General features: G+C 38.9%; 1 protein-coding gene across 2 annotated transcripts in view; it reads left to right on the plus strand.

The window, feature by feature from the left end:
- Positions 1-468: 468 nt before the first annotated feature.
- Positions 469-12872, plus strand: part of IPCEF1 (interaction protein for cytohesin exchange factors 1) — a 43858-nt gene continuing 31454 nt past the window's right edge. For both annotated transcript variants that reach the window (XM_087718269.1, XM_087718271.1), the window contains exons 1-4: positions 469-549; positions 3118-3218; positions 5680-5741; positions 10373-10422. In XM_087718269.1, the coding sequence (XP_087574395.1) occupies positions 10399-10422 (24 nt within the window). In that variant the 5' untranslated portion in view covers positions 469-549; positions 3118-3218; positions 5680-5741; positions 10373-10398. The remainder of the gene's footprint in view (positions 550-3117; positions 3219-5679; positions 5742-10372; positions 10423-12872) is intronic.

Below are 12872 nucleotides of genomic sequence, written 5' to 3' on the forward strand. Positions count from 1 at the left end.
AGCGTGTTACAATCACATTTCTCAATTGTCAAGAAGACTCGCTAAAAGCAGTATAAATTTTGTAGTTCCCAGATTTAGAAGTGATTCACACCTTCGGTGAGCCTGAAAATAAACTGTAGTTTTTCTTAAGAAGTTTGAAACAGAAGTGATCTTAAAATATTTGCAACTTTTTTTTTCCTGGCTCACGTTGAATCCTGAAAAGCATCACTTGTGTTTTAATGAATAATACTGAACTCCGGTGCTTGTTCAAATCTGAAGTGCTTCTTCTGCATCTTTGGGAATAATATGAACATTTCATCTCTGTTAATCTAAGTGAAGTAACGTAATCAGCAACTTCCTTTAATAACATAATGAAGAACAAATATTAAACTCTTGGATTGGATTGTGATCTTAAGCAACCTGCCTTCGTTAGCTCACACAAAAGAACTCTAACAAACAGCACATAAGCAAGGAATGAGAATGCACTTTGAATGCACAGCATGAACCTTGTGTCATTAGGAAGATCACCGCTTGTCCTTTGCTTCCACAGACAGTTTTGCTCTTCCACAGGTTAGCAAATTACTTATCTCTAAGACATTTAACAACAGATGCTTTAGAAGTACTGCCAGGGCACAAAGCCTTGCAGTTCTGGACACATGGCAAGAAAACACAGTGCAGCAGTTTCTAACTGCCGTGCAGTGATTTTTGTCACAGGCTCGGGAAACTGAAGGGCCTCAGATTTTCTGTCTTGGTTAGGGTTAGCACGGGCACGGGGGTGGGGGAACGGCAGCAGGAGCTTACACGGCACAGCCGGTCTCCTAGGACCTCCTAGGCGCCGGCTGCGCCGCTCATTACCGTCAGTCGCCCCGTGTTCATCAAAGCAAACGCAGGGAATTCCTTTGCAGGTGGCTAGAACTGGCCGCCCGCAAAGGATCTCCCCAGACTTGTTTTGATGAGCACGGAGCGACTGATGATAGTTTGCACTGGCCGCGGCCTCTCAAACTAGTGTCAGTCACCCCGTGTTCAGCAAAGCAAGCCCGGGGTGGTCCTTTGTGGGCGGCCAATCCTAGCCGCTTGTGACCAGCGCTGCAGCTGAAATGAACCCCCAAAGCCCCCGCCGCCACCAGAATATCTGCTGCCGCCTCCTCCTCCTCCAACAGCACTGCCGGATTTGCCGCCCGATGCTGCAGCTGAGGTGAAGCCGCCAAAGCTCCCGTCAGCACCCGCGCCCGTGGCAGTGGTGCCTCTCCCTCCACGCGGAGCACCTGAGCTGACCCCCGCATTATCCCTCCCCCTTCCTCCTCTGCCGTGCTTTTGAGGAGCCATGAGGCCGCGAGAGCTAGTAGGAAAGCGGCGGAGGGGGTGGGAGCAGGAAAAAAAGGCCTCATGGCTTCTCAAAAGCACGGCGGAGGTGGAGGCGGTGGCAGGGGTAACCCAGTGCCCAGCTGAGGTGCTCTGAGTGGAGGAGGAGGAGGCACCACCGCCACTGCCATGGGCGGGGCGCCAGCGGGAGCTTTGGTGGCTTCACCTCAGCTGCAGCGCTGGGCAGCAAATGTGGTGGTGCTGTTGGAGGAGGAGGAGGAGGCAGCAGCAGTTATTCTGGTGGCAGCGGGGGCTCGTTGGCATTATCAGTGGCAGCCCTGCCCCCTGTGAAAAAAAACGAAGATGGAGCAGATCCACGCAGATGACGTCTCTGCAACGTGACTGGAGGAGGAATTCTGGGAGTTGAAGTCCACAAGTCTTACAGCTGTCAGGTTTGAAGAACCCTGGTTTTTTTTTTCCTAAAGGGTTAGGGGTGCGAGGGTCTTGTAACTTGACAGCTTTAAGACTTGCATGCTTCAAATGCCAGACTTTCTCAGCCAACATTTTGGTTGCTAAGCAGGAGTGTTGTTAAGTGATACTGATATTATATAACACTTTTAATTAAGCGGGTACCTTGAATAAACATAACTTTGAGTTTCAAATAATACTGATTTTGTTGTTGTCGTAGGTGACATCTGTGAAAAAAATTCAGGTGCTCAGGCATGAAAATATGTCGCTCAAACACTATACTTTTCCGCTCACACTGAAAAAAAAATAGAGGGAACATTGGTCCTGGAAAGCCAGTTGTTGGATACAACTCCAACTTCACAACATTTGGAGAGCTTTTGATCTCCCATCTCTGCCAGGGAGCATATGCTTTTATCCTTCTTCTGTACAAAGTATTTTGATTGCACTTCAAATATTAACAAACCTCTCTGGGTAATTTTAAAATGTTCCCTCATAACTAAATTATGGCAAAATGTGGTTGGAGAAGATGACGCAGCAACATGTTAATTTAAAACCTGAATTGTTTTTGTTGTGTTGCCTACCAGGGAAATATAGTAAAGAAAATGTGCATTTGATTATTCATGTAATAACTGCGACTAGAATTGTATTTGCACAAAATTGGAAAGATGAAGTAATCCCTACAGAGGAAAATGTGATTATGAAAATATTAGAATGTGCAGAAATGAGCAGATTAACACTAGCAATTAAAGGAAAGGAAGAATTTGATTATTATAATATATGGGGGTTGTTTTATCATTGGCTAGAAACTTAATATGAATAAAAACATTATAAAATTAAATAAATTAGGAATGGAAACGTTATAACAGGAGATACGTTATGTTGTAATGTTAAGATAAGAATAGATACACGTAAAGAATATGGTGGTGAACTTTAATTATTATGACACAAAAATTTGGTACTCAGGCGACACACTGATTAATGAATGATGAAATGTTTGTACTAAAGGAAAACAATAAAAAACTTTTACAGAAAAACCCAAAGAAATTATGAAGAGTGGAAGATGACTGTTCTAATCTTAGACAAAAAACTGATTAATAAAACTAGCTGCCAATCTTCTAAAGAAAACTCTTTTTTTGGTCTTAGGTTTGTACCATGAATGTATCATTGAAGTGAATGACAAATGAATTGTTCTTGCATTTGTTTCATCCAACTTTGAATAAGAAAACTCCATGCTATGTCTTCATTTGGAGCAATAAGCTTGTGGGTCAAATGGTTTTCTATGGTTGTTATACCAACGAAACTATTGTCTTTGGTTTGCCTACTCAAGACTTTTCCTCCAGCTTCCTCTTGTGTAATCTTTCATTGCAGAACATTTCTTACTCAAAGAAATGAGTGAAGTTTCCTGTCTCCTTTGAGAAAGAAGAGAAGGTGGGACCTCTGGCAGATTCTTTAGAACTCCTAGCTCTCCGGTATGTGCAATTTGCTCCTTTTAAAACTCAAATGCCATTCTGGTGTTTACTTCAAGTGTAAAATAATTGTTTGGAATTAATGATAGAGAACAGGCATTTGCTCGGTTTTGTTGCTGTTTCCCTTTTTTCAAAGATCAGTGTGACTTCCTCTTTTCCTTTAGTTCTGCAGTGCAGATAAGGAGCGAGAAGATAGGGCATGGCCCAGAAAAAATTATACCTTTTACATTCCCACTGATTTCAAGGAAAGAGATTTAAATAAGTCAGCTTCTTTGAAAAAGGGGCTTATTTCTGAATTACTGCCTTCAATGCACATATTGAAATCTAAGGACATTTACTTTGGGTTTTTATCCTGTTCATTGGACTCAGATGGTGTTTAACATTCATAGTGAAATATAGGAGAAATGCTAACAGAACAGTTCAGGTTCAGAATAAAGATGTTATTATTGCAATCAAAAGAAGTACAAATGAGTATAGTCTTTGTTTTCAGTATCAGTAATTTGCTTTTAAATCTAAATATATGCATATACTCATGTTTTTGAATGATTGTCTACCTCAATTGTATTTAACTGGACTTGTTGCTTGTGTTTTGTGATATGTTTGGCTGATTGGGAAAAGGTCCAACAACTGTGCATTAGAAACTTTGATTAGATGTATAATATTATACATTATTATAATATCCATAGCATAAATATAGAAATATAGCAAGAGCAGCAAACCAGGCCTCACCTGTCAGATTGCACAAAAACAAATTTACACACCAAAGGGCACATCTCAATCTCTCTTGAATTTTGCTTCAAATTGTGGATTGTTTTTCCACTGTGGTTACCTCCAGCCTTGATAGGAGTAAAACTATTCAGAACTCAGAAGGGCTAGGCAGCCTGACATGTTTCTTCATAGATCCTAAGACATCTCATAACAACTGTCCCAAAACTTTATATAAAACATTCCTTAGAAGTTTGGAAAAACTGGGAATGATGTTTGTCACCATTTCCGGTACTCCTATTCCTTGATTACCCCAGTTACTAAGTTAAATATGATCAGTTCACGGGAGGGAGACAGAGAGAGTTTGCCTCCTGATGGGAAATTTGGCTCTGCTTAATGTACTTTGCAGAAGAATTGATTACAAGTTTCAAATGTTTTGGCAAGTTTACAAGAATTAATTCTAAAAATAAAACGTGTGTGGTGCTGTTTCCTTTAAAAATTAAAATCTTTCTAGTTTTCTAATTGGAACATATTATCATATGTTCCAAATTGGAACACATTATCAACTTTTGGGGCATTCTCAATTTTATTTACAATTTTAAATAAGGGAATAAGAAATGAGGAAAAATTAAAAAGTACAGAAGAATTTTTGCTAATCGATTCTAGTGCGATTTTACTGTTCATTTTCATCTGGTTGAATACAGTGGTGCAGTACAAGAGGTTAATTCAATATTTATTGTTATGCGTCAGATTTATTATGTCAGAATATTATGAAACAAAAGTACAGCTTTTCAGCAATCATGCAACACAAAATTTAATTAAAAAATTCTGAAGAATTTTTAAATTATACATTCTTTTATTCAAATTTGTTTTTTTAAATGATATTAATGAAGTAATCTTATACAGATTGCTCCTCTCTATATTATTTTTTCAAGACATAAATACTGATGTTTTGTACTTCTGCTTAAGATTGCAAACATGCTTAGTATTTATAAATATATCTAATTATGCATGCTATTTTTTCTTATGGCCTTTTGTCTAGTTTCTGTTTTCTTGTCTCGTTTTTCTGGGTTTTGTAAAATTTTTAGTTGATCACAGCTTAATTACTCTTCAAGAAACAGAAAAAAATCAGGAGGTCATAATAGTTATTCCAATTAATGAAGCTCATACCTATTTATCTTCTTGGATATAAACTAGCAACTATCTAGTAAAGTAATGAATAGACACCAATTTCTTATGTGTTTGTCAGTTTCACATATTATGTCTGAATTTTTTTTTTACAAATTAAGCAACTGGTGAAAGCCAGCCTCATAGTGCCCTTACTTTTTTTTTTTACCATACAGAAGGAACAAATGAATCAGGAAATAAATGAGATCAATTTTAAATGCACATTTTTGTTTTTAATTCAGTTTTATGTATATGAGTTCATACCCCTCATTTCTTAGATAATCATCTTTTTTCTGGCTTTTGATGGAAAATTCATCTCACTGTATTTATAATAAATTCTTTCTATTTTATGAAGACATTTCATTTTCAGTTCATCAGAATAACCATTGTGATCTGATCGGTGCATCCCAAACCTGAATCTCTTCATTTAGCCAAAGAGTAACTTCAGCATGTGCACAACAATCTTTCACTGTGATGTTGATTTGTGCAATTAACAGGAAATGCGTTATACAAGTTACTTCCTTTCCAGTATTATTATTTCTGATTGTTCCACAATGATTCTTACTCTCTCCTTCACCCCTATTTTTTCCAGGTTTTTACACTGAAGCAAGCATTTTAGATGCAATAACAAAAGCGTATTTAATTTTGTTACAGGTAAGCAATTCATTAATTTGATTTATTCTTTACTATTGACTCTGATTCTTAAGTAGTAGGTCTGTTTAGGAATGTTTGAGTGGCTTCTTCTCAATTCAAGAAAGCTTTTTCTAATTCTGGCATTTTTTTTACTTTATCTGCACCCAAAGATCAACTTTTACTTTCTTTCCAAGTTAGCAGGGGCATTGGATATCAATCACACTTTAGTGGTACATGTACCACTAATCAATAAACCCTACAAAATCACAGATAATTGACTCCTCTTTATCTCATAATAATACTGCATTTCTGCCATCTGTTCAAATACTTTAACAATCTTTTTGTCAGCTTTGCTGAATATAAAAATCAACATGGACTTCTTGACCTAGAAGTAACATCATCTGCCAAAATAGAATTCTTTGCAGGACCGGTAAATGACAATATAAATATCTATTATTATCCACTCCAGTCCCAAATCTGTTTAAATGTTATAGTTGGAAACATGGATCAAAGGGATATGTATAGCTATAGCAATAGCATTTAGTCTTACATACTGCTTCATAGTGCTTTACAGCACTTTCTGGATGGTTTACAAAGTCCTCATTTTACCAACCTTGGAAGGATAGAAGGGTGAGTCAACCTGTGTGTGTCTGTGTGTTTGTTTGTGTGTGTATACATGCATACACACACATATATTAAATACTTACTTTTTATGGAAATGGTGTTTATTAAAAAAGGTTATTCAAAACAGTAACTGTGGATTTCTTAGCCAAAAAAAAAAAAAAAAGCCTGATGAGGCAGGATGATGTTATCTAGGATCATCTTGGAAAGTTTTCAAACAAAACGTCTAAGAAATATCTTCAAGGTTACCACCTGTGTTACAAATGTATACTTTGATGGGAAGTGGGAGTCAGTTGACTTGGATTTAATCTCTGGATAAATATCTTTACCTACTTGTTAAAATTATGCCCCAACCCTAATAGATTGACCCATCTAATATCGTATTGGCAAACAACTATAAATCTGTCTGAAAGGTAGAATAATTTCTAGCTTCTCTTACAAGAGCTGAAACCAATGTTAACAAAACAGTGATAGGTTTCCCTGCCCTTAATAGTTACATAGTGAAGTCCAAATTTCAGTTCTTACCTGAAAATTCATATTTAGATTTGGCAAGGGGATATTTTCAGATGATCCAGGAAACAAAGGCTTTAGTCAGGTCTGGATGGGCAGCTGAAGATTTCGTGTGTCTGAATGTATGGAAGCATTGGAAATTCAGGCAGTTTCAAACATTCCTTACTATTTGAAGGATCTTTCATCATGCTACACTGTTTTATAAATTAGTTACTAATATAGTCAAAGAGCAATGTTCAGAGAATTTTCTCAAAGTTGCACAGGGAAACATATGCATTGTACTTTATTCCAAATGATAATTAGAGAATTATAGGAATGGAATATTTCAAGCCAGGACAAGCAAATGGATGCTCTGGACTGGCATAGCCATAATAGCTGACATTGGCTATGATAACTGGGTTTATGTAATTGTAATAGCAATAGCACTTAGACTTATTGACTGCTTTACAGTGCTTTACAGCTCTCTCTAAGTGGTTTACAAAGTCAGCATATTGCCCCCAATAATCTGGGTTCTCATTTTACCCACCTTAGAATCATGGAAGGCTGAGTCAACCTTGAGCCTGGTGAGATTTGAAGTGCCAAATTTCAGGCAGCCGGCAGGCAGCAGAAATAGCCTGCAGTACTGCACTCGAATCACTGCACCACCGTAATCCCAATCATCTAGATGGCACAATGTTATCTTTCCCCAAGACATATTATACATGCCAGGCTCAGATAAAATTATGGGAGCCTCTGATTTCATAAAGTTACTTACTGACAGTGATCTAATACAGCCCCAAGCAATCCATTGAGTGTTGCTGAAAGCAAAATGGGCTATTTTTCTCCAAACACATCAGACACCAGACACATCACTAGAAGCTAAAATCATAAGGCTACATCTGATTTAGTTTGGCCATGTCAAGCGTGCAAATCCATTGGAGAAGGCAACGATGCTAAGGATGGTTAGTGGAACAAGAAAAAGGGGCAAGCAAAGAACATGCTGGCTTGATAGCATCAAATCTGATACAAAGTTGAACGTCCAACAATCGAAAGAACTGTGCTTGACAGGATAGCTTATAAAGTCATCAAGAGTCAGACACGATGAAATGGCTAAAATAACAACAGATCTACAGAAAGATGTATGCCAACAGAAATGACCAGGTACAGTTTCTCAAGAAAAAAGAAAACAAGTCAAAATGAAGGTTTCACTTAATTACTAAACTTCACAAGATGGACCAGGGATTTTTTCATCTCTCTAAATCTTTTAAAAAGCCTGGTATGCTTCTGGCAGCAAGTGATCTTTTTGCAGATGAGAATCTTCTCTGCATTTCCCGGTTTGGTCATTTGACTTCATGACATTGCAAATTCACATAGTCATTTCAGGAAGGCTTGGAGAAAGGAAGAAACTTCTCTGCAAACAGCTGAGTTTCTAGAGGTTAAGCAAAGCTGAGTTATTTTACATAGTAAAAAAATGTAAATATGATTTCTATCTGCTGCCATGGAGTCTGGGGAATCTTCTTTCAGATTCTTTTGTAGAATTCCAGACAAACATAGCAGATCTGCACTAATCCCCTTATAACATTAAGTAGGAAGTGAGTCCTTGATAAATTGGGAGAAGCTTTAGAACTCTTAGAGCCAGATGCCATCAGGTATGCTAGAAACACACAACTATAAGAGCTGTGGTGGTGCAGTGATTAGAATGCAGTATTGCAGGCTAATTCACTGCTCACTGCCAACAGTTCAATTCTCACCTGCTGAAGGTTGACTCAGCTTTTCATCCTTCTGAGGTTGATAAAATGAGGACTCAGATTGTTGGGGGCAATATGCTAACTCTGCAAACCTCTTAGAGAGGGCTGTAAAGCATTGTAAAGTGGTATATAAGTCTAAGTGCTATTGCTATTGTTGTTTTGGAGGTGGCAGTTGTAACTTCCCTCTCTTGGTTGCAATGGGAATAATACTTCACTATAGTCCACCTTTCTCTTTACTGCTTCTTATAGGTTTTAAGTTATGATAATATTGTTTGTTACATTATATCTCTTTTTCTGTTTAACTTTTGTTCTTCCTTATAATGTATATATCAAAGAAAGGATTTCCTATCTGTCTGCTTGGGATCCAATTTTTATACAGCACTGAAAATGATTTTTATAGCATTCCTCTTCATTTGTTGAAGCCTTATTTATAGCCAAATTTAACATCTCTATTATTTTTAATTAATTATAGTTAAATATGTTAAGCCGAATGTTTTGATCTATTGTTAGCCATGATGATTTTTTAAATTAAAAATAATGCTTCCAAGTTGTCCTCATGAAACTGTCTTCTTCAAATTCAGGGTTTTGAGGTTTGGACGTGTGTGTCTGTGTAAATGTCCATCCATAATTTTCTTTTTTGTTAAGTTAACTTTCCATTCCTTAGGTCAAATATTTTTGAAAAGGCAGAGAGAAATATTTTTATGAAGAATCTTGGAGTAATTGAGGCACCTGTGGTCTATCAAGTTGTGCTTCAATCCTTAATATCAAATTTAACTCATGGGAATTGCTCAAAAACCAGTTGGGTGGATTGGTGCAGTATCAGAGTTATGTCACTAAATAGATGCTGCATCAGTTATGCCTCCTTTCAGTGCCATGGGAGAATTGGAGACAATTTGAAGAAGCACAAAATTAAAATAAAGACATTTCTTCATCAAGGGTGAAGGTGGCAATCAAAGATTTAATTTCTAAACCGTAAAATTTGGAGCCTGCCTTTGCAGAGCTATGGGTGAAAAAAAATACACCCAAGCTTTCTAACATCACAGTGTGCACTGTTGTGTGCCTTGTGCTCCTGTTTTAAGCACAGTGGATATGTACTCTATTTGTTGTTATTGCCCATTGAGCAAAAATTACACTCGGAACAAATATTCCTGCAGCAGTGGCCCCGCACATCAAAGGATTTCCTACTTTGCAATCTGAGCCTTTGGATTCTAACTCAGAGTGTTGGGTGTAGCAGAGAGGAAAATGTCTCATGAAATATTTGATTCCTGTCCGAACAATCAGGGAGTTCTACCAGTGGTATAATTGTGAATCCCTGGAGAACTTTTTCCTCTTCTTTACTGTTTATCCTTTGTCCTTTTCTCCTCATAGGTTTCAGACTCCATATCGTGCTTCCCCAAGCCACATCTTCTATAGTCAATTACCGGAAGTGGAGGGGGCTATTCATTTTTAGCCAATGTATACAAACCCAGTTAGGGCTAATCCATTGCGTATCAACCAAGCAATTTCTAACTACAACAAACTATGATTTAAAGAATTCAAGTTCAGTGCTATGTATGGAAGGAACCCCTTTCTTTCTTTCTGAGCTCTTTCTTTTGGCTGTTTGTGTTTGGTTCCTTAGCTCAATCCTCAACCATGCCTGCAGGCCTGCTATTTAGAGAGCTATTTTCAATTCTGTTGCATGGAATACAGCACAGTGAAACTAGCGACACTCCAATATGTCCATTAAATGCTAATGACAAGCATTTTCCTAGCATTATTAGTTTTTAAAATGTAATTATACCCTTTGTTTTCCAGCTTCACCCTTTATTTCAATACTTTGGATGGCAGCTGATGGCAAAGCCACGGTTAGTATATAATTTTAACGTTAATGAGAAAAAAGAAATTAATATTATCCATTTAGAGAGAAAGTTACTTGGTACGGTTATAAAAGCTTCTTCTGTGTTCTTTTTGGCCACTCACTCATCCAGTAAACTTTCAAGTACCCAAAAGGGATAATGACTTTGGCAGGAACATTGTAAATTGCGAAAAATCTGATTTTTTTTCTGATGACACTTTCCCAACAGGACACTGCCTGATGATACTTAGATACAGTACTTAGTACTGTACATACATATATACAAACTAATTGTTCAAATACAGATGAAGCTGATTAGAAGCTTCATGAGTTCTATTAGAAGCTTCATGGATGGGTTTTCTCGAATCCATTAAAAAAAATTAAGTGGGCTATATAATTGCTAGATTTGTCCCTTCCCAGGCTTTCAGGGTTAATTTAATGCAATAAATCTGAACAAGAGGTTGGAATACAGAATTATTCTGATCAGAATTCTAGATAATCCATTCCATTAATCCATCTCCTTGGTATTCATAACTCAACAAACAATGAAATTTCTAAGTTACTTTCCTCTCAAATAATGTGGGCGTGCAATCCCTCTGGATATTGTAATTACAAAGCCCTTGGCTATGTATTAAGCAATTGACTTAAAAATTCCAACCAAATTTCAGAAATAGAAGACACCAAAGTTTGACAAAGTGGCTCCTGGGCCTCTTCTCTGCCATTCTTTCCAGCCAGCTCCTCCATTTACTGGAAAATTGGAAGTGCTGAAGTAGTCAGGTTTATGGCTGAATTGCTGTTTCACAATGAATATGTCTGTAGTTGATGGCAGTGAAAATTATGATGGCATTGTCCTGGCGGTTTACCGTAGAGCCATTTAAGTTGCAATGATTGGTGGCTGAGTTTTCCCTCGCATTAACATTCTCATTTGCCAGGTGGAAAAAAAATAAGCACAAATTGCTGTCTCTGCTGCTGGTGGGTGGCAGAAGCAATTTTAGGATGTTAACAGGTCTCTCTCTTACTCCTGTCCACTGCAAGAATCGCATGCAATGCTTTAGCCATGGAACAGAGTGATCTCAACCCATTCATGTGGATCTGTTGCTTATAGATGGGCCATAGATGGGTTGGTGTGGGCTGCCAAGCAGGGCATGCTCTATGAATTTGGAACTGGTGAAGACCAAACTTTCCCAGGGGTTCTTTTGGAATGGTGGTTCACCATTGGTATATTCACCTGTGTTCTGTATGAATGTCATTTATTGGTTTTGATATGTTACAAATGTTGTGGTGTTTATTTAGGCTAAGGCTAGTCTTGCCAAGGACATATTAGAATATGTGGCACTGTTGCAAGCTAGCTTGAATGTGAAAGGATACAGTGGAATACAAATTTATCTAACAAGGTTGTTGTCACCACCTCCCTAATCTTGTGGGATGGACTGCGGAGGGAGCACAGACTGAAGTAAGGGAGATATTCCAGATCATGCACAGGTTAACAGAGAAAGTTTCCCTCTTAAGCTACGGTGCACCACTGTGCGCCACGGTGTGCCATGATGGCATCGTGTTTAGAGTGCACTACTGCAGGCTACTTCTGCTGACTGCCAGCTGCCTGCAATTTGGCAGTTCAAATCCCACCAGGCTCAAGGTTGTCTCAGCCTTCCATCTTTCTGAGGTGGGTAAAATGATGACCCAAATTGTTGGGGGAAATATGTTGATTCTGTAAACCACTTAGAGAGGGCTGAAAAGGACTGTAAAGTGGTATATACGTCTAAGCACTATTTCATTTAATTTCATTTTATTTGTCTTGTATGCCGCCCACTCCCAAAGGACTCTGGGTGGCTCACAACAGACAAGGGAAGGGGGGATAAATAGACAAAGACAACATTTTAAAAAAGACGTAACATTCACAATTTCTGTGGGGCTGGATGTCTCACAGCCCCCCCGGCCTGCTGGAGCAGCCAGGACTTGGTGGCTTTACTGAAGGCTGGGAGGGTAGAAAGGGTCCGGATCTCCATGGGGAGGTCATTCCAGAGGGCTGGAGCTGCAACAGAGAAGGCTCTCCCCCGGGGACTCGCCAGCCGGAATTGGCTGGCAGATGGAATCCGGAGGAGACCTAACCTGTGCGATCTAATCGGTCTCTGGGAGATAATCGGCAGGAGGCAGTCTCTCAGGTACCCAGGTCCGATGCCATGTAGAGCTTTATAGGTAACGACCAGCACCTTGAAGCGGGTCCAGAGACTAATGGGTAGCCAGTGCAGCTCGCAGAGGATAGGTGTGACGTGGGTGTACCTAGGTGCACCCACAATCGCTCGCGCGGCTGCATTCTGGACTAACTGAAGTCTTCAAACACTCTTCAAGGGCAGCCCCATGTAGAGCGCGTTACAGTAATCCAGTCTTGAGGTCACAAGGGCGTGAGTGACTGTCTGAAGGGCCTCCCGATCCAGGTAGGGTCGCAATTGGTGCACCAGG

The sequence above is a fragment of the Thamnophis sirtalis genome, unplaced genomic scaffold (genome assembly GCF_051295495.1).
Source record: "Thamnophis sirtalis isolate CommonGarterSnake01/CBP01778 unplaced genomic scaffold, rThaSir2_p1.2 scaffold_6, whole genome shotgun sequence".
Taxonomy (NCBI): Eukaryota; Metazoa; Chordata; class Lepidosauria; order Squamata; family Natricidae; genus Thamnophis; species Thamnophis sirtalis.